General features: G+C 30.7%; 1 protein-coding gene across 1 annotated transcript in view; it reads right to left on the reverse strand.

The window, feature by feature from the left end:
• The window catches only part of LOC119644979 (collagen alpha-1(XV) chain), a 448,380-nt gene that overhangs the window by 54,767 nt on the left and 370,736 nt on the right, over positions 1-22,877 (reverse strand). The window contains exons 19-21 of the mRNA XM_038044722.1: positions 16,674-16,796; positions 12,404-12,430; positions 25-39 (exon numbers count right to left, since the gene is read on the reverse strand). Coding sequence (XP_037900650.1) covers positions 25-39; positions 12,404-12,430; positions 16,674-16,796 — 165 coding nt within the window. The remainder of the gene's footprint in view (positions 1-24; positions 40-12,403; positions 12,431-16,673; positions 16,797-22,877) is intronic.

Genomic DNA, 22,877 nt, shown 5'->3' on the forward strand with positions numbered 1-22,877 from the left:
TGAAACCTAACATTGAAAACTCACCATACGTGGATACCACTAATAGTGTTTATGAAACATAATTTTATATAATACAAAATTGGCGGCATTAGTTATTGCAATTTTTTTTGTCATTTTTATTTTTATAAGAGAAACGAGAGAAAGAGAGAAAAAAAGAATAGATATCATTTTCAATTTCCATATTTACATAAGAAGCGTTTTTCTTTTGTCGAGTCCTTACTGTTAACAAGGTTACAAAAACAAATAAAAAGTAAATACATAACATTTATCATAAAAAAAAACACTCAGCCTAAAAGCATGCTTTTAAAATGTCTGATGTTGTACTGGATACTTTTTCCTTTTTTTTTGTTTATTTCCTTATAAAAACGATTACTGTCGAGTGTCAATCATTTTGCTTCTGGCAATAAATCACAGATACGACATATTTTATATAAAATGTCGTTTACATATGTTGTTAGAAACATATGCGTTTTACGTAAAAAAAAACAAAAAACATACCCATGCAAGAATTAAAAAGTCTCCTTCGCCGCTCAATGGGCTGTAAAGATTTTATCCAAGAAGTATAGAAAGCGTTTAAAGTGTATGAGATTTACCTTTGGTTTTTTTTGTTTTTATTTGCTTTTTGAATGACAGCATATTTATATAGGATCTTACGCGTTAATAAACATTTTGCGATGGTTTTATATAACATTTTGTGGTTTCAAGTTCACGTTATAATGGATTTTAAATTTAAAAAATTAAATTATGAATTTGCGTTATATTAAATTATATAAGATTTAAGAGAACATTAAAGACAAACTTTTCAGAGATGAATACCAATTACTATGAGTTTTTATTTAGTAATTGAAAACTTTTCATTTTGTTTGCATTCGTCTCTGTTAAACGACGTCTCTGACGCTCCTAACATATATACTCGAGCCAACGAACAAATCAAATTTTAGAATGAGCGTAATTTCAACAGACACCTCGAAAAACCTTTCAAGTATTGCGCATAGCCCGGGGAAGTATTGGAAATTTTAATAAATATTTATTAGCAACTTATGAGATGTTGTTGAGAGAAACCGATGTAAAATTACTCGCTAATTATTTTGCCGATAGACCCTAAAGCCAGAGTTACAATGAATTGCTTCGGGTGGCAAGTGTTCGTGTCCGATAGGGTGACAAAAATTGTAACTGCCTTGAAATTGTAAGTATACGTACGTGAGTTTCGAAAGATTTCCAAAATCGAAACAAGAAATTCGAACTTTTTGCTATCAAATAGCCAACAATATATTGCCGGGCGGTCAGCTCATCATGAATCATTCATCGAATTCGTATCACTGATCTTTCGCTGGTGGGTGTAAAAACTTGCTTCTAATAATTAAGTACTTAAAATTGTGCTCAAGCTACACACATTTGATAAATAAAAACAAAAAATTTGAGTCGAAAATCGCTGAACGATATATGACGGTATCATTAGCTAATATAAATAAGATAAACAAACTATTTGTCAAGTCGAACATTAATGAACTTCTACGCTCGCAGTCAACGCTACTAAACGTAAAATCAAGTAATAGCAACAAAATATTCTCAATAAGAAACTTAACTACGTACATATTACTTATGATAAAAACCATATGCCTTGTTATGTGAACAAGCAAAGTAAAATTTACCTCGCATGGCTTACATAATATAATATATGTATACATATTTATAAGTTTTACTTTCCTTCTTCTCATACATACAAGGAATATGAATGCGATTTCGATCGATATATGCTGTACGGTGTAATTTGCGTAAACAAGTATCATATACTTAAAGGTTATGTTTTTTCGTAGCCCTTTCATTGTCTTGTTTTGATTACTGAAGGTCTGTGTGCATACACACAGTGCATATGCGGTTCTGCGCATGGATTGTGTAAGAGATAAATTTCAATTTTAATTTTATAATTAAAGTTTTCCAAAGTTAAAAAGTTTACTCTACTCTTAAAAAGTCTCACTCTATTATATATTTCGTAATTCCTTAACGTTTGATAATGGACAGAATAAAAAAGGTAGAGTGCAAGAGTATCGTTGAAAGTAACAACAACGACAATACCGATAGAGAAAAAGCCTTTTTTCCCTATTTAAAAAATTTTACGAAAATGGACTGGAGAATAATCGAAAGAATCATATTACAATCGAAGCGTATCTGAATCACATGCCGGCTTGTATGGCAGTGTAACCTATTTCGTATTTCATTTGCGTTTTATACTTTGCAAGCAATTTACGTGGAAATAATAAGAGCCTACCTTTAATGACATCAAATTTACTAAGCATTGCATACTATTCTCTCGTAGAATTGGGTGAATTCTTGTTAGCCTCTACATCAACTTAGGTTGTTAGTTAGACTTGTCAGATTTGTTGAACGAAATATTTTTGATCTTAGACGTTTTCCTTGTATGAGATGACATCATTTTTTTGAATTCAATTTTAAGCCGTTCCGATAAATGTTTGCTGCAAGCTTTAACCTAATATCCTATATACTAATATTATAGGTCTGTGGCTATTTCAAATCTAATCTATGGCCATCAATTGAGAAATTATAAAAATTTTAACCTTTGTCTGTGTATATGTGCGTGTGCGTGTGCTTGTGCGTGTGTGTAAGACATGCAAACAGCATAGCATGCTTAAAACAATTTAAAATATTACGCTAATCAATGGTATGCGTACTTTCCAACTTGTCGGATATGTAGTACCAAGAGTTCTTGATCGATCAACAAATTTAGCTTATTAGCATTGTTTTCTTATTGTTTTGATTTTTATTGGGAAATTCTTTATATTAAAAAATAATCATATCAAAGTTATTTACAAAAAGACGATTTCGTAAATGAATACATTATATATTTGAATGTTTCGTAAAAGAGTTTTTCGTTGAAATACCTTTGCATGATAAATATTTATAGAGCAGTTAAGAGCATTCAGATAACTTGTATGCATACATTGCTTCAAACTGCCGTTATTGCCGTTATTGGGAAATGTTTTTTTTTTTAATTTTTATTTATTTTATGAATGCTGTTTAACAGTTATTTCAATTTCTTTTGAAAGCAAGTCTGTCTTCGAGATTGCGGTTTAATTAAGCAAAAATTAACGCAAAAGCATGTCATGTACATGAAGTGGGAAATATTGTATATAAGTAAAAATGTTTTGAAAAATTTAAAGTTGAAGTAAATATCAAATTTTAACTTTTTCAATATTACTTTGCTATCAAATTTAAATTACAAGATAATGCATAGCAGAGTTAAGATTTCCCTTTTTGTATTTAACCTATACGAACAACTATGGTAGTGAAATGTATGAGTTTTAATCAGAAATTATGTATTAAATATTTTTTGCTCCTTACATCTATATATCGTGTATCTTGCATACATCAATGATCTCCTCTTGCTGGTCTTAATGGTAAAGTGTTTATTTATTTATTTATTTATTTATTTATTTTTTTTTTTTGCTTTTAACTCGAAATCCCAATCTCAAGTTATTGCGTTGTTATAGTGATCGAATCTCTTATACCAATCAAAGAACATATCATCTCATCAATTTCGGGTCGCTATAATATTGGATAGGCGTGGTCAATTTTTCCCATAATATGCATTCTTATTTTTATACATCTATGCGCTGCAGTTTATGAGTAATGAGCGAAAAACAATTTTTTATACCTATGAGAGCACGGAGGGGTTCTCAGTTTACATGCCATTGCATGTTTCGGCTTACAGCGGACTTTGCGTAGACGGAGAAAGAAAGGAAATGCTTAAGTCAAGTCAGAATATCATGCTGATCACGAACGCTTGTACTTTGTTGGATCTATGAACCTTTTGTGTGGTTGTTGCAAACGTTTTGACAAAACCAACGCACCCCTCATCCTTCGGAGATGGGTGTAAGACTATTGATGTAAAGAAGCTTATATCATAAGCAAACAATCATATGTGTATAGGTGGGTGAGTGAAGAGTGCAACCTGCAAACTGCGTTATAAGAAGTTTCACGTTATCAATACACAACAAAAAATAAATTAATTACAAAAAAAATTTGAGACGAATACAAACGATCGGAAAGCTATCTGGCGTATAGCGTGTACACGTTTGTTTTGTTTTGTTTTGTTTTGTTTTGTTTTTTTTTTTTTTAAATGAAAAGAAAGCAAAAGCCAAAGCCGCTGTCAATATGAACAGAAGTCTGTCGTAGCTGGATTTTATCTTCATTTATGTAACAGAAAACGTTTTTTGCTTTATTATAATACTGACCGCTACTTAAGAAATGCGGATATTTCTGTCCGCATGTCTATCTCTCTGATTTCTATCTATGTAATTTGTGTTCAATTTAGAGATCGTAATTTGCGAAAAAAAAATTCATTACGATACGCGACAATGACGTATTTGGGAGAACCATTTTAACGATAACTTCCAATGCAAGCAAAATGATTTATTTTGAGTAGAAGTGTTATAGTGTAGAAGTGTGATCGACCTTAATTTGTTGTTAAAAGTGTTGTGATATAATTTTATGCACGATACAATCGATCGAGAGCATTTTTACTCTCTATTTGAATCATAAATTTAAAAGGATTTTTTTAATCAGCTCTGACAAGTACTAAAATTATAGTTGGTCAAGGCCGACCATTAAGTGCTATACACTACTTAATCTAATACAATAGAATGAAGTATACTTCATGTGTTTTTGTGACATAATAACAAAAACTATGACTGATTTCAACTTAAAAATCAATAGTTTTATTGGAAGGCTTTAACTAGGCGAGAGTATAAGATATAATCTGACATAAGCCAAATTTAACGGTGTTGATGTTCTTGTCAATATTCTCATTATTATTTTACCTATTTTCGCAACAGAATACTAAAAGTTATATACTTTACTTTCATGCAAAAATATATCTTTGATGATGTGGATGTCAAGCAAAAGATCTACGCGGCGCAAATGCGGTATAGATGGTTTCTATGTCGACTTATGTTGATTTTGATCGTTAAGCTTAAAAAATACGAGAGACTTTTGCTCATCACTTTTGATTATCATCATTATGCAGCGTGGAGTCCTACAAATAGACCTATGGCGTACACATTTAGTAAGCAGATCTTTTTTGTCAAATTACGAAATTTTTAAAAAGAAAATCGACCTTTTTGCCATATAAGGCTTTACCTTTCGCAGAGTCAGCTACAATTTGGAGTGGGTGCAAACAATTTGGGTCATCTGAATCAAATGCACACTTTGGAGAAAACTGGTGATGATAGCTTCTTTTACTATCAATGAAATTTTCATTGAAATGCTAAAAAAAATCACATACTCCAGCGTATAACGCGGAAAGCTTAATTGATTTTTATATAACACAATTTTTTGCTGCGTGCAACCAGCAAACGGAAAACCAAATAAAAATCCTCAGTCAGATAACCAAATGTCTCTTTTAACCATTGAATGCCATTATCGCGACCATAGTCACTATCATCATCATCATCATTATCATTATCATCGTCATCGTCATCGTCATCATTATCATCGTCATTTCCAAATATCATTGATTCAAAAGGAAACAAATGAAAGGAAAAATGTATTAACATCTTTTTTCTTCCCTTTTTCTTGTCTATCCATTTATTTATTTATTTATTTTTTTTTTTTTTTCGTACATTTCCGGTTAAATTCAAGCCATAATTGCGCTTTGTTCGCCAAAAATTTGTTCTCTCTCTATATTATTATTGCGTACGCGTAAGTATATGTTAATAAAAGAATTACAACAACAATAACAAAGCAATTGTCCTAAAAGTACCCAAACGTTCATTTTTTTCATTTCAAAGCCAGGAAAGTCATGTTGAAATTTTTATACAAACGCATATATATATACATATATATATATATATATATATAAAGCATTTTTTCACATTTAAATTGAGGCTCTATGAAAAAATAATTGCTATTATTTGTGCTATTTTTTTTCGCCGTGTGGCCGTTAGCCTTGCTGTTCAAAAAACCAAGAAAAAAAAAAATAAAAAAAAAATAAAAAAAAATAATAATAAAAAACGTAAAATTGAGAACAATTTAAAAAATTTAAAAAATAAGATACATTCTATATGATATGTAAATACGTACAAACACACACATCCATACAAACATACATACATACATACATACATATCTAGATATATACATTCGTATACACATAATCACGTGCTTGAGTATGTATCTACATGTATATGATCATATATACATACACATATATATATGTATATATATATATATATGTATATAATTTGTAAATGGATCTTTGGCTTTTACGACAATCTACAATTTTTATGTCCATCAGCAAACGAAGCGAGTATGCTAATTCCGACATATTGCTGGTAGCATACATACGTAGGTATCGAACAACATTTGTATACCCCACATGGACTTGTCCTTACTTCTTTGATAGATCCATGTATGTGTTATAATTCCTCTTACTTCTTAGCCATAGTTCAGTCGATTTTATTGCCTCTTGGGAGTCGGTTCTACCATAGTTCGATAGATCTTTCCGATTGTTTATGTTGATCTGTCCCTCCGCTAGCGGAATTTTTAAGATCATAGAATTGATATATAATACAAAAGTGAACAAGTGACTTCTACATGTCCTTCACTCAAATCTTAAAAACAGATTTAATCCGTTTATAAATGCGACCCACTCATGCTTAAGAGATTAAAACAATTTCGAAAAATTGAATTTTACGGGAAAGTACATCACACGATTTTTAGATATTTAGTGGAGGTGAATGATCTAAAATTCGTCTTAACCCAAAAGAATAATAATATATATATATATATATATATATATAGTTTTCGTAGTTATTTTTCGTTGTTATCGTTTATTTAACTCGTTATTTAGTTTATTCGCATGTCCTGCGATTTATAAGCACATATGCATAAGCTTTAGTTACTACTTTTACGATCGCCATAGCACTTTATCATTGCATATGTAACGAGCGAAAATAATCTTCCAAAGTTCGTTTATGCAACGCATTTAAAAATCAGAGTTCATCTGTGTGTCGGCCGCTTGACGCATTCTACTCACTACTTTTTCATATATGCATTTATTTTTGCTTAGCAGCGTCACGTTAATAAGTGTCCTGAAGATTCGCTGCAAGCCTCCATGCAAGCATTTCAATTTCTTGTTATTTTTCCTATTTTTTGTTTGCGAAGTTGTCTTTTCTTTTTTTTATTTTCTCTCTCTTCATTTCGTCGAGCATGTTTTGTTGGCATATTTATCTTTTGACTGTGTGTGGAATTTGGAAAGTTAATCGTTAAAAATCACTCATTTTGTTTAACCGTCCGCCCGTACAGTTCAACTTTTTCATTGGGTTTTTTTTCGTTTGTGTCCTCGTCGTATGTAAATTGAAATTTATGGACTTTTTACTAAAGTGTTTGAGAAAAAATATTTTATTTTATTTTATTTATTTATTTATTTTTTTTTTTTATACATAGAGAACTAATTTTTAACTATAAAAGTATACAATTTTTTTCTTTTTTTTTTTCTAGAGGGCGAGAGTGCGCTTTTAACCTTTTTTTTTTTTTTTTTTTTTTTTTTAAGTAACTCGCTGAAAATCACGAGTTGTGAATAGTTGCAGAGAAAGTATTTAAATAATTTTGTTAACAAAAATGCATTTTATTTGCGAAATAAGTGAAACATTTTTATATGAAAAATTCGCTTGTGTTGAGAATTTTCCGATAACATGCGACGATGCTATCTGGTGATATTGAAATGTAAATCTGGCTAGAATCAGAAAGATGCGATTGCATCAGTAGCAAGCTTTACAGAAAATATTTAAAAAACAAATTTTAGTTTTGTCTGAATGCATACTTGAGGTAGCGGCGATTTATTTTCATTTATTTCCGTTGGAGCCATCTCTTCGTAATTTCGTTCCAAGTCGAAAAACAGCTCGCTTTCGAGAAATGTTCCCAAATTTTCGCTAAATATTCGAAAGCTAACAAGATATAGTGAAGTTTAAGCTAATAAAGCATGATTTAGTTCCAGTTCAGTCAGCCTATGCCTACGTCAAGTATACTTTAGCGCATGGGTGTGCGTGTTTTTATTTTTCTATCAACACTTCTTCTGATCAAGGTTAACGTATTAATGTTATTACAACATTCGTTCTAATGCAAAATAAGCTTTCATTTCTGTTCACACTACATATATTACGGGCACACATCTGACCCAACTTTTCTTGGTTAATTCTTTCGCTGGCAATCCATCTTCTTGCATCGTCTTGATATGTTCAAAATTAGAATGATATGGTGGAAATAGTCGCTACCATAGCAAACCTTGCATAATCGACGAGTTGGACTCATTTAGAAATATATTCGCTAATATTTTCAATTCGCGCAGTTATGCGAAAGTATATAGTAAAGTATATACGAGAGAGAGGTTGTACTCTTCCACAATTCGATCAATTATTTATTACTTTATTGGAAGGATTATAAGACTTGTAATTTAGTTTCAGAGCAAGCAGTTATGCTTGACACGAATGCCGTGAGTTTTGACAAACAATTTTCAGTGATTTCAAAATTTTACGTTTATCCTGAACAAATTTTAGGCGGAATAAAAACTGAAAGATTTTGCAAAAATTGAACTTTAAAAGAAATTATAATCAAAAAAAAAAAAAAAAAAAAAATTTAATATAAAAAAAATGCAATAACAAACTGAGTAGATACCGATTCCGGTGATAGTTATAATGATTAAATTGCAAATTCTTGAAATCATTACGAGTCATACGAATTGAAAATATCGCGTGAGAACGCGAGTGCTTTTTCAACTGTTTCTTAGAACATGATTAACAACGTCATTCGGATAAGAACGACATACGAACAAATAATAATAACAGCCGTTTCGAATGTGGTGATGCAAGCGCGTTTAACGTTAAGGGTTTACGGGAATATTGACACCTGATGTGTACATGTGGCAGCCAGTGAATTTAACAAAATAACAATATAACAAAATAAATATATAAAATCAAAAATTGTGAAGCGTTACCATGTGACATGACTGGCATACATAACTATAACAAGCAACGGCACCAAAGAAAATAATTCAATTTATTGAGAATGAATTTAAAATATGTGTGCATACGGAACATGCGTAGATTGGTTACATCCCATCACTCTTGCCGGGTATCGCGGCGTATTGCATGGAGCGATAAAGAAATCTGTCTAAACTGAATTCCATATAAAATTTTTCTCTTAGCATAACAATACAAGAGTAAGAAAAAAAAAAAAAAAAAGAAAAAAGAAGACCATTTAGAGGTTACACTTGGCTTGGGGCGAAGGGAATAACTATTTAATACCAACGTCATATACCGATTTCGCATATAATAATTCAAAATAAAAATTATATATATATATGTATTGAATATTTACATAGACATCGTGAACAAACATATGTTCACTCATTCATTCATGAATGACAATCGAAGACTTAATTAAGCTTTAAACTGTGTGCTCAAGTAGTCGCGAAATGCAACTATCGTAAACGTGACTTTAACCCGAGATCAAGCGACAGATGGACGTGGCCTTAGTTTTGCACATTCAAAAGTATTTTTGATTTATGATATGTCGCTTATTATCTATTATAGTAATAATGGGTACATTGTATGTGGATTTAAGATTTTTATTTTATGCATGTAAATTTTATTTGTGCGTTCCGTTAAACGGTATAACGAATATATAGCCTGGAGGACATTATAAATTAATTAATTCGGTTCACTCATTTCATTCCCAAGAAAAAAAAAAAAAAAGAAACAAAAACCGCAGCAATTAAGACAAATAAACGCTTTTTCTCTTGTCAGACTATTCACCGTCGAAAGAACGTTTAATAGGGCAAAAAATCAATTTATGAGCTAATTAACTAATAGAGAGGGAGAAAGTTCCCGTATTTTTTATTTACGCGATGTCTAATTTGTTTGGCGTAAGTAACTTATACTGAATTCAAATCAAAATACCTACACATTTTGATTGTCATGCACTTTGAGGTTATGTATATATTTTGCATAAAAATTGTTATTGAATCATTGCGTGTGTCTTCCATCTAGAATTCTAATATAAAATATTATAAGGACTTCAAAAATTTAACCGATTTTTTTTTTTTCTGCGGCATTCAAAACTAATTTTGCTCCATTTTTTTGTTATTCAGATTTCCTGAAATGTGTCAATGGCTTAGGATTGCTGTGACTTATAGTAAATAAATTCTTACTAACATTTACTCCAATTAATCATTTTTATTTGAAATATTTCTCTATTCCTTTTTTTCATTCGTTTTACGTAACATGCATGACTGACAGAAAATTGATTATTGTTTGGTGTAAGAGTTCAAAAACAACTCTAAAACATCAATCAAAATTATACAAGACTTTTACAAAGCACTTGGAAGCCATGCAACTGCTTCCAATTATGTTCAATAGTTCAATAATTTAGATAGGAACTCATTTCATAACACGTCACGATTTTGAAAAAAAAAAAAAACAAATACTTTCAGATGATCGATATACGCGAAATCTGGTCGGGTAACTGGTCTAATCTGGCATTAAAATTTAATCTACTGAGCAGTCTACGCAAAAAGAAGACATCGCTAGCTATTTCTTAAAATGATCCCTCCTGACCGACTTTGTAGAAACCACTAAATTAAAAGAAACTGATTATGGCTTCGGTAATTTTCCAGAAAAGTTTTTCAAAAGTACGAAATGCGGTTGCGTAGATTGGTTAGCCATGTTTAAGATGCATTATCGAAGAAAACAGTTTATATTCTAGTAGCAAAAAGGAAACTACATCTGTTTAAAATAATGTTGCACAGCATGCCTTATCGGAGGCAGCCATGGTACCACAACAGGTATTGAGAAGAAATGAATTTTTCTTTATGTAAATTCTTTGTTTTGAAGGTGAGACAATGATACAAAAAAGGAAAGTGTCTAGCGACGAAAGTGACTTGCAAAGGAACAATTAATTGATATTTTCCTAAATTGCTTTTATCCGAAACAACTAATTGCCAAGATGACGAATTAGGAAATTGTTACCGAATTTTTTTTTTTTTTTTTTGTCCTGTTATCAATAACAGTAGTAACGGCTGCTAACCAGCAGCCATTTGGCTTGCTTGCTCTATTTATTCTCATTATTTGTGTGGGAAAAAATGTCGTTAATAGTTTTTTCATGATATCACCTAACATTCTTTCAAACGTTTGCAAAGCAGAAGCAAATACAATTCTGCGCGCTACGATATGTACGGAAGAAAATAAACAGTACACAGGTAGGAAATATAATTTCTTTTCTTTTCATCGTTTATTTGGTTTTGGAAAAATCGAAATTTTGTTTTCACCAAATATTTGAAAAAAATTTCATTAAAAATTTTTCATATCGAGGAACATATGCACAAGTTTTTTATTATTAGGCAAATTATGCTGTAGGAATAATTTACTTATTATATAGTTATGATCTTTATTTGCTTACACATATATATTTGACATATTTCATGGCGTGTTCGTAAGACTGGCTCCCTAAAAAGCATATTCTAGAACCTATTGTAATTTTTTCATAGAAGATTTTCATTGAAAGAAACACAAATTAAAATTTTTGCCTATTTACTCTGTTTGGTTTCTTTCGTACATGCACATCATAGCGCTTATTCACTTAAAAAAACAAAATTATATACGCGTCTGTTTTGCTTTGAACTTTGTTTGAGTGAATGCGACTTCATGTTAAGAAACTATGAACAGAGCCTTTGGCCCTAACAATTAATGAGAATGAAAGAGAAAACAGTTAGGTGACTGCTGATTAACAGCATTATTACTGTTTATTGATAACAGTATAAAAATACAAAATGTCCATAAAAATTTCATTGAAATGAACATAAGCGACCTTTTAGCAAAGACAAAAACGCGGACTAAGCTCAATTGGTTGACTTAAAGTGGGAAAAATTTTCTAGTTTCTAGATTTTGACAAAAAAATATTGGAACATCTTCTCGTTTAACTGTCTGTAGTGGTTCGATATAAAAACAGTGGTAACTTTTAGCGAGAAAGAGAATACAATAATAAAAGTAATTATTGTTAATTTTTAGGCTCAAACGCTTGGCATTATTTTTTTTCTTATCGTACTTAATAATTAGACCTTAGCCGGCCGTTTAAATGAAACATTGCTATGATTATAATAATAAACAAAATTGAAACATTTCTGGAGAGTATAGTTTATGTTATATAATTTTTATATTTTTATTTATTTATTTATTTATTTATTTTTTTTTTTTTTTATAACATAATAACGTGCAAAAATCTTTAATAATATATATATATATATATATATGTTTTAAAGGAGAAACTTTTATGTTTGTTGTAATGTACGTATAACGGATTCATGCCAAAATAGATTATTAAAAATAATTACCGTTTCGTATTCCGGCGCTGTTGTAAACTAGTTTTTCAAGGGGAATATCTTTAATTGTTTAATTTCTTTGAAAACAGGTAAAAAGTTTATATTCGCTTTAAGCAAATTACGATTACCCACCGCATAGAGCATGGAGACTTCGAGTTACGACTTTTCGACATTATTGATTATTGTTTTAACCGCAACAGATTCAATTATTTAATTTGGGTCAAATGACCATAAGAAAATGCAATCAATTAAGTAACGGTCAGACAGACAGACATGTTAACATAATTAATTTTATGTTCTACGTATTTCCATTGAGTTTTAGTATAGGTATTGGATATTTAAATACTATGCACGATTAAGAAAGGGTTCAAAATGGAACCCATAGAAGTTAAGATTTACTCTTCCTCTCGAGAGGTGGGTAGTGCAAGAGCGACATATCACATAATTGTCATGAATTCGAGTTAAATTTGATGAATATTTCTGTGTAGTTTTAAATTTAAAAAAAATTTAAAAAAAAAAAAAAAAACAAATAAAAAAAAAATATCAATAGTGAAAATTTAGAAATGATTGTAAAGTGTTCTTTATTCTTTCTCTTGTCCGCTAAATGCAATTTAAAAAACAAAAGAAAGGAAAGAACACTTAAACATTTCTCTTTGACTCTTTCGTTTTTCTTTTTACTTTTAATATGTGATAAGAGATATTTAATTAAATTAGGTAAATGATTTCTAAATGTAAGGAAAATTCTTTACAGAAAGAGAGAGAGAGAGAGAGAGAGAGCGAGCGAGGGAGAGTATTAAACGATCCCAAAGTATATAAATAAAATAATTTGTAACGGTTATGCAAAGACTTTGCCTTAAGCCTTTCAGTCATCTTTGTACCAGTGGCTTGATTTAGTGTTTCTTTCTCAAGTCCTTTAAGTAAAAGAGATTTATTTAATAAAAATACAGTCTCGTTCTTCTCGCAGAGTTGTCTCGAAGACATTGCGAAACGCTAACATTAATATAAGTATGACAATTATTTCCGCTTGAAATGCAAAGAGAGGACAAAAAAGAAAATTAAATTTAAACTTTTTATGAAAAACACAGATGTGTTTGAAGAAAAGAACGAAGGAAAGAAGAAAATAAAATCTAACTAAAGAAATTTTTTCTTCTTTTTTTTTTATTTTTTATTTGTTTTCAGATACCCATCATCTAGGTTTGAATATTTTTAAAGTATTTCATGTTTCTTAGAATTTTTTAACTGGAAGTTCACATTCCCCCTTTCTTTTATGACTACTCCCCTCATTTGCATTATAAGACTGTATTAGGTTTGTACGAATGTACACATTAGCCAGAATAATGTGAGATATTCATACCTTTTATTTTACCCATCGATCCGGAATTACTTTCTGAATCGATCGTAACTTGTCTGTCCGTTTCATTGCCTTGTATATTTATATGCAAGAACTTGCAAGTGGAAATTATTGGAGACATATTGAAGAAACTTGGTACACCTACGTCTTTTGGCCCATCAGCGGACCCTATTGAAATTGAACCCGATCGCATGCTTCTTTTGAAAAGTAGGTGCATGAATGAATTTTATGAAGCAAGGTAATGATGGGTCGTGGCCCACTATACCGGTTCTACTTGTTTTATCCTAAATTTTTTTCTCTCTTTACATTTTCAGTAGTGCTACGTGGACAAAACAGATAAAGGCAAAGGTAATATGTACCTTGTACGGATGATAAAGGTTACACATGCTTTATAAACTGTTTGTCGTATATTTTCATATATGGGTCCAAGCAGTCGCTTTAGTATCGGGTAAAATATGAGAGAAAGCTACCAAATTTTAGTCGTTGCATTTGTCTTGTATTAATTAATGTTTTGCTGTTGTTATTTTATCCTTTTTTTGTGTTTGATTCGCCCAATCTTTTCGTGCTCTAGAATAACCGCAAACGCATAGGAAAAAGCGAATTAATATATGTGGACCTAAAAGTTTGAATGCACTCAACTATACAAATAATAGGTTGGCGGGAAAGTTCTGTTGTACTTTACTATCTACGAGTCATATTTTAGGCCCGGTCAACAACGAGTTAAAATACGTATCTTTCGTGAGATATAAGATAATTACTTCTAACATTGTTCATTAGCTAGTTTCTTATAGATGGAAATAAATTCTAAAATTAAAGTCTTAAAGAACTAGGATGGAAGGCTCTGTTGAAAACTGTATCGCACTTGCGATTTTCACCCACGGCCATTGAGTTGTTAGTCGAGACCCTTTGCCTAGTCGGCCACTCAGTCGGATTATTATTATTGTAAGAAGACTACATGACTATGAGATATGTAATTATCATGTATAAAAGAGGTTCGTAACGTAAGTACTTAACATACAAGTCGACATATAATTCGACTGAAGGATTACTAAGATAATCGCCATGCTTCAGAATAGCTTCAGTAATCGTTTTCTGCGAACAAAATGCGAAGGTTTCAGGCATTTCTACTGCATGTATATCTAAATCAGTTCAAATAACAAAATATATTTTGTGATTAATTCGTTTGCATGGCATAAAGTATAGGAGTATCAGAACCGATTTTCGGAAAATACATAGCAGCCTATAGCAGGAGTTGCAACAATACCAGACATAAATGGTGTAAGCGATAAACTTAGTTTACCCACTACCTTGCATAGACATATGGGATTCACGATTTTCTTATTATATATGTTTGAAATTTTCCTACAGAGAAATGATTGACAGTTTTTTTGATACACATTTACGCTCAACTTCAACTATCTCTCATTGATAAGTTCGGTTGAAAGTTAATTCAACTTTAGTTACAGAGAACCTACAATGCTTGTGCTTGATGCAAATATGTCCACGTTTTGATAACGGGTCACACTGCTTAATCTTTCAGGAACTACTATGAGTGAAAGGGGTTCATTTCATCATTTAAGTCCAGTACTTTCGGGGAAAAGCATATTATCGATAAGCTCAAGTTAGTCTTTATGTTATTGGCAAAGCGCTGTCATAAACCACACACATGACTTGACTTCAATTTTCATATAAGAGATTAATATCTTTAATTACGGTAAGTTTTAAAACGATTGTAAATAGTTATAGGATGCAATAGTCAAGGTAAGCTTAATTATAAAAAAAAAAAAAAAAGTGTGCACACTTTGCAAAGAATTCAATAATAATACAATTGGGTTTGGAAGCAAAGTCCCTAAGAAGAGTTTTCGATGACTATTTCTGTGTGCATGATTAAATAAATTATAAAATAAAAAAAAAAAAAAAAAAAAAAAAAAGAAAGAAAGAAAGAAAGAAACGTCACCATTCTCGGCTGATTGGTAAAAAAATTAAATTAATAAATCAGAATCCATTTTCTGTGTACACACGTATGCAGTGTACATGAAGTGGACTGAAGTTATTTAATAAAACAATTTATCCCTGCATAATATAATAATAAATTGTATGTATTGTTTATGCGATGCTTCTACTTTATAGAGTTGATTTTGTATAAACGAAATATATATAAAAAGATTCTTTCGTTTTTTTATTTTCACTCATTTTTGCTACCTTTCACTTTCATAAAAAGAAAGGAAAGGGTTTATTTTTAATTTCTTCCAATGTAAAATAACAGAAAAAGAAGTACACACTCATATATATATATACACATAATGTGTGTGTATATATATATATATATTGTTTGTGTGTGTATATAACAAAAATCAATACAATAACAGTAAAGAAACAGTAGAGAAATTTATTGAAAAAGCACCAAAACAACAAAGAAAAAGAACAAAAAAAAAAAAAACGGAAATCAGAAAAATATTTGTATAAGTGTATATGTGTAGATAGGTGCATGAATGTTAGCGGAATTTGTATTATTATTTATATTTATTTATTTATTAATTTTTTTTTTTTTTTTTTTTGTAAGAAAGTCTATAACAATGAATTCAATAAATAAAATAAATTGCAGCAATAAAATTTCATAAAAAAAAAAAAATGTTTTAAATGAACTAAAAATGAAATGAAAGCAAAAAATAAAATTATATGATATATAAGCGAAATATACGTACGCTAGTGCACATATAGAATTTTTGTCCACGTATTCGTCGGTTTGTGTACGTTTAAGCGTATCGTGTGAGCTTGTATGGCTTCATTAGAGTTCGTACTTAATGTCTGAATGTTTTCTGTTTTATCCTTGTAACGTTATATTATGGTGGCTGTGCATATGCGTGGATGCTTGTACGACAGTATAAAAAAAAAAAAAATAAAAAAAAAAATAGTGTTCATATTACTTACCGTTGGCGTATTGAGTAATGGCGGTAAATTGTTTAATAAATTCGACGACTGTATATCAATGCGTATAGGTGGTGCTATTGTGGTCGGTGGGGCTGGTGTGGCAATCGGTACCAACGTGCCAAGCTGAAAAATAAAGATGAATTCATTTTTAAAAACTAAATTCTGAAAAGATTCTCAAAGACGCTTATGACGCATATGCGTTTATCTCGTGTTTCTCTTTGCACAATTTGTGTACAAATTTTCTTTATACTTTGAATGTCGATAGAGCATTCGATTAATAAGTAACGAAACCTAAGTGTTTCAGAAAAAAGGCGAGTAGTTATCGCATTATTCATTTTATTATTTAATTCATATGCTTTGCAGCTTCTCCCTTGAATCCTATACTTAACTAAGCAATTAATGCATTTTTCTGAAATCTTCGTTGCCTTAAGTATAAGACAAAGAGCAAAGCCTATTACTCTGATAGCCGGTGAAGAAAATGCAAGTTAATGGATGATCATAAATTTGTTTACAATAGTTCCGCCAACAAGAAGATAGTTAGTTCACATAAAAAGTTCTTAGCTCTAAGTGCTGCAGCAATAAGCGTTTAACTGAGCATGAGACTATCAAATGCCGAGTTGGGTTGAAATTTGTGCATTGAATAATAAATTTTAGCAAATATATAATTGGGTTTCGGGTTTCGGATAGTTGGGGACCGTATTAGTGCAGCAATCAGCAATCTTCACCTACACAGATACACTTTCGATATAAAATACACGACCATTGTATCGTGTATGATAGCCTTTAAAGCATCGTCATCGTGTATATACATGCAAGAAGGCTGTCTAAGCGGCTGAGAAGACTATCGAATATTTCCAAGACATATCATCGAGAGCTATATTAGTTGCACTATAAAATGTTGGGATATATTTAGCTATTATTACGCGTAATAGGCCGCATGTATTATATGGAATTGCAAATCTTAAATATATGGTAACATGATATGTTTGACTAGACATTGCCATAATTCATTGCCGGGTGCGTTCACATTTAGGAAATGTAAATGTCAAATAAATAATAATATATATATATATATATATTTTCGATTTCGATTCGCTATGTAGAAATCACGTAAATCGGAGAAACTACTACGTGCTAAAATTTAATTACTAGTGAATGGTGTAAATTACGTTACGCTTCCTCTTACAACGATTATTATTAATCACATATCAGAGATGATTTTCGTATGGCACCTTACTAACGATAATAGCAATATTACGGTTGTCTTCCAAATGACTGTAATTGTTTTAATGATAAATCATTTGTTTCCTCTGTGCGGTAAAGCTAAAGCGTCTTTCTGCGTTTGCGATTAAGAACCCCATGCATAGAATACATATACATATACAAACGAAAACAATAACGAAATCGACAAGTTCAAGCTTTCTCCGGGGAGCTGTTTGTAAACAGATTTATAAAGTGTTATGAACACTCAAAAATTGTGTGCTAATGACTTTTTCCATAGATATCCGACATGCCGGCAATGTTATGGCAGTGTGTATGTATTAAATTGCGTTTATATGTTAAAATATTTATAAATCTTATTCCCCAGTGTATAGTGTGCATGTAGTGAAATCTTACAAATTGCTATTCTTCGATATATACATAAATAAAATACAAAAATGTAAGTTTTATAAGCGTCTCTAGGATTTCCTAACAATAACTTCATATATGTAAGAGGAAATTATTTAATATGATTATATCATAACAGTAATGTTATATATATATGTATATGAAAATTTTTGGATTTTTTTTTTTTTTTTTTTTTTTTTTTTGCTTGCTATTATTTAGTGCATGCATGAGAATGCATTGGATTCATTATTTCGTTTTTAACGACGCGAGATACTCATCAGGTATTTAGCAGGTAAAGAGAGGTAAGAATTTTGAAAATGATTTGATTATAATTTTCCGTCTTTCTGATAAGCGATTCTGATCACATCCATAAGGGAGGGAACACCAAAAGAAATTTCTACTAATATATCATCTAAAGATTCAATGTAAATATAAAAAGAAATTCTCCTTCTGATGATCATTTGGCGGAAAGTAAAACCAGCTTTTTTTTCTTATCATTTTTAACTCATATGACGACTTAATCACACTGTTGCACGTAAACGATACTTGATGGAGAAGTGTAAATGAGAAGCGAATACTTTTCACATTGGAATACACACATTGGAAGTAAGCATCAGATGTTGAATAAAGTACAGAAATTCTTGTTCAGCTTAACATGCGCAGAGAACCGAGCTGTTAAAAGCACTTCTATATCGACAATGAAACTTTTCAACTAAGGTAACTATTGATTAAAAATTTAGCCCGAGCATATATCAGGTCTTCGTATATTTGAATACTGGAATTGCATTCCTTAGAAGTATGCATCAGATGTCTGGGAAAGTATAAGAATTCTCGTTCAGCTTAACCTTCTTAGAGAACAAAGCTCTCAATGGCCCATTCTACCATAGCCAAACTTTTCAACTACGGTAACATATATCAGCCTTATCTAAAATTGCGCGATAATAAAGTCCATATTAACTAATCGGCAGGCAGGTAAAGGATATGATTACGATTTTCTTGCTTTTTTTTCAACAAACTTTTCGCCACCAAAAACAACAAATCATGTATAAATGTAGTATAGTATACAAGAAGGTTAATTTTTTTTTTTTTTTTTTTCAATACAAATCCGTCAATGATTTGCTTATGCCCATACTGCTCACATAAAGTGACAAAATTTAATATAAAAATTATTCATAAAAAGTCATTAAATCTTTTGAACCGCTGTGACGGTGTGTATCACTCACACAGTAGATGTGAATCGACATAAAAAAAAAAAAAATAAATAAAAGAAATGAATCTAAAATGGAAAGAAACTTTTGAGAAAATCGTGTACAAGTGCGAGGTCAGATAAAAATTTGATGGTTTAATGCAAAATATTTTCAATTAAAGTAAATAAATGTATAAACAGGTGGACAATTAAATCCATGTTGTTTGTTGCATATTATAAAAAAAACCAAAACAACATGATATAAGTAACAAAAAAAATGTCTAAAGCTTCCTTTTAGGTATTTTAAACATTTTGACAAAACGAACATATTCACATCCTTGGTTGATGGGTTGAAGGGGTATAAAGTAAAGGAAATCTTGTCGTCCAAATACTATCATAATATTACTCTCGAAGAATTTTGAAATTATAATATCTCGTTTGACTTTATAATTCAAAACCGCTCGTCGCAATGTCTATCAACGTTTGCCACGTAAGCAAAAAGGTGCCGATCTCTTTGACATTAGAAAGCAATAATGATCAGTTTAAGTATGCACCGAAGTGTATGTACATTCTTCAGTGATTGATATAACAATTGATTTAACATATATATAATTTTCGATTATTGTGTCCTTATGTGTTAGGTGTATTAATAAATAAATGTCAACTGAGGTTTATTGCTTCGTAAGACGCATCTGCCCGGTTCAATTTTCCTGAAATATAATGTATACATAACCCACATATTGGTGCTTGCACGGTATAAATTTCAATTGTTAACAACAATTTTGTCCTTCAGCGTATGTCAAAGTGTTAAGAGTTCGATGGATGGGGTTAAGCTCGCAAAAAAAAAGTCAACTGAAGGTTGAAGGAGAATTATTAAGCAAAAAATTTGCAAAAAATTTTAGTCTTTAAAACGATGCAAATTCGGATGCGTCCCTTCTTCGTCTCCAGCGAAAGTAAACCAGGAATGGATAGTTAATTTACCCGATTTTCGCTCCTTGAAATATTTCATAATCAGGAAAAAGTATTTTCTTGGTTTGCAAGTTTATGTTTATCTTGCATACAAGTCTCTTTTCGCACAGGTATTAATCATATTTGTGTTTTTATACGTAGTACCGAAGAATGGGGATATACTCATGTTCTCATAACGTTTGCAATACCCAAAAGTAAATTTCAGCGACTCTATAAAATACTATTATTATTATTATTATTTTTATTATAAATTTAGCCAGAGAATAAATTCTAAGACTAAAGTCTAAAAAGCACTAGCATCTAAGGCTTTCGGCTTTTATTAAAAACTCTACCGCACTTGAGATTTGAACCCACGACCATTCAGTTGCTAGTCTCTATAAAAATATATCTATATTTGCTCGACGTGAAATTCTGAATCGATTACGTCGTGTTTATCTGTCTGCCTGTTGGAATATTGAAAGTTTCTGAACTCGGATTGTTATCGAAAATGGGCCAAGTTGGTCAGAGCACACTACCGCAACAAAGCAAAGTGAACTGAAGCCAACTCTATTTATCTAAGCAAATTATAAAAGACAGAAGATTGAAAATTTCCACATTTACTTTACTCTCTAACTCTACTATTCATGTGTTAAAGTTATTTTCTTTTTTTTACTTTTTTTACATTTTATGCTTATTAATCATAGCGTAAACAAGACAAAATGTTTATAAAAATTCCTTAAATAAAGAATTTTTATTTGCCTGGAAATGCGTTATAGATGTGCGGACACTACGATGTGGTGGATTAATTTTTTCCGAAGAATACCATCGACACGGATATCGAATAAAAGAACTTTGGAGAGTAGAAGATGACAAGACAAGTTAAGTACGTTAATTCTAAATTAAGTATGGCGCTCGTCACGTCGTAGACGTGGATTCATTTTTGTAAGAATGCATTTTAGTGAACTAAAAGGCGAAAGATAAATTTTCTCCCATTCATTTTTTCTATGATCATAAATAAGAGTATGGAGCACTAAAAATTTTAATGGTGATGGGTATGCAGCAAGACTGATACAAAATTGAAGCAAGTAAAATCGCCTTACGAGGTGTAATGAAATGCGTTAATAAAATACATTTATACATATGATCAATATTTTAAGACAATTTCAGTTTTCTAATATAACTTTTAAGAGATATGTTTAGCATTTCAAGTTTTTATATCATAATAACGAACACGAATACAAACGCAAATGCTTTAGCTGATTATAAAAGAGAGAGAATATGCAAAACAGTGTTCAGGAGACTATCATTAGCTTTATCAAAATAACTGATGGCTAGCATTGGTCTGATGGCCATCAACTACCCTTCCATTGCTTTAACTTTGGAGACATGGAGTTTTTTCGTAACATATGAAAAACTATGAAAAAGATCTTGACCGTTAAAGTGAAGAAAAATTTAAGTACCAAAAAGATGTTGATTGCAAAGATTTTTCGTATAAAATATTGCCGGAAAGTCTGAAGCGACTATTATAATATCTTATGGCATAAATAAAAGGATACTGTGCTTTGTTAGAGAATGTGTTGTTGTTTGCTTTTTCTTCGCTTAAAATATGTCACTTGAGATCTTATCAATGTATTCGCCATCAATATGTTTGCATTCACATCACATGAAATAATTTTCAAAAAAAAAAAAAAAAAAAATGATTTAATGGTAACCAGATGGTTCGGCAACATTCACTTCGCTATTCACATGAAAATGAATCTTGAATAGAATTGATCATTTATCAGGAAACAGTTGGTGGTTTAGGTGGATAAACTTTATTGATAAATTGCGTTAAAGTGTAAGCGAAGTGAAAGAGCTAAAAACCTCTCTCTTTATTCCTTTTTTCTTGACGAAGTCTTTTAATAGTCAATTGTTCGTACTCTACGCGTATATAAACATTTCACTTTAAGCAAAAAAAAAAAAAAAATTGAACAAAATCATTAAATGTTTGTTTAGAAATATTATTGAATAATTGAAACCGGTTTTTGTTTTTCATACATGTATACGTTCATAGATGATTGCTTTGATAATTTAAAAATGATTTATAAAATTAAGCATTGGAATGTCTTTGTCAAAAAAAAAAAAAAAAAAAAAATATATATATATATACATATATATAAATAAATAAATAAATAAATAAATTAACAATTTAAACCTTGCTTTTTGTTTATATTTTTTTATATAACTGACGGTCTAATTTTGATTTATAAAAATCGATAGATAGAAAAAAGGCAAAAAGACAAAACACAAAATTTCAATTAACATCATTCTATTTGAATGCATTTTTTAATACGAAGGACAAAGAGTTTATCAGATTTGATCGCATGTTCGCATTGAATGTGCCAGAGACATATTATATCGAACGTGTACGAAGAGCGTGCTAATATGGTTAGTAAGGTCTGCCTGTCTCTCAATTAGAAACA

This window comes from Glossina fuscipes, unplaced genomic scaffold (genome assembly GCF_014805625.2).
Source record: "Glossina fuscipes isolate IAEA_lab_2018 unplaced genomic scaffold, Yale_Gfus_2 1, whole genome shotgun sequence".
NCBI lineage: Eukaryota > Metazoa > Arthropoda > Insecta > Diptera > Glossinidae > Glossina > Glossina fuscipes.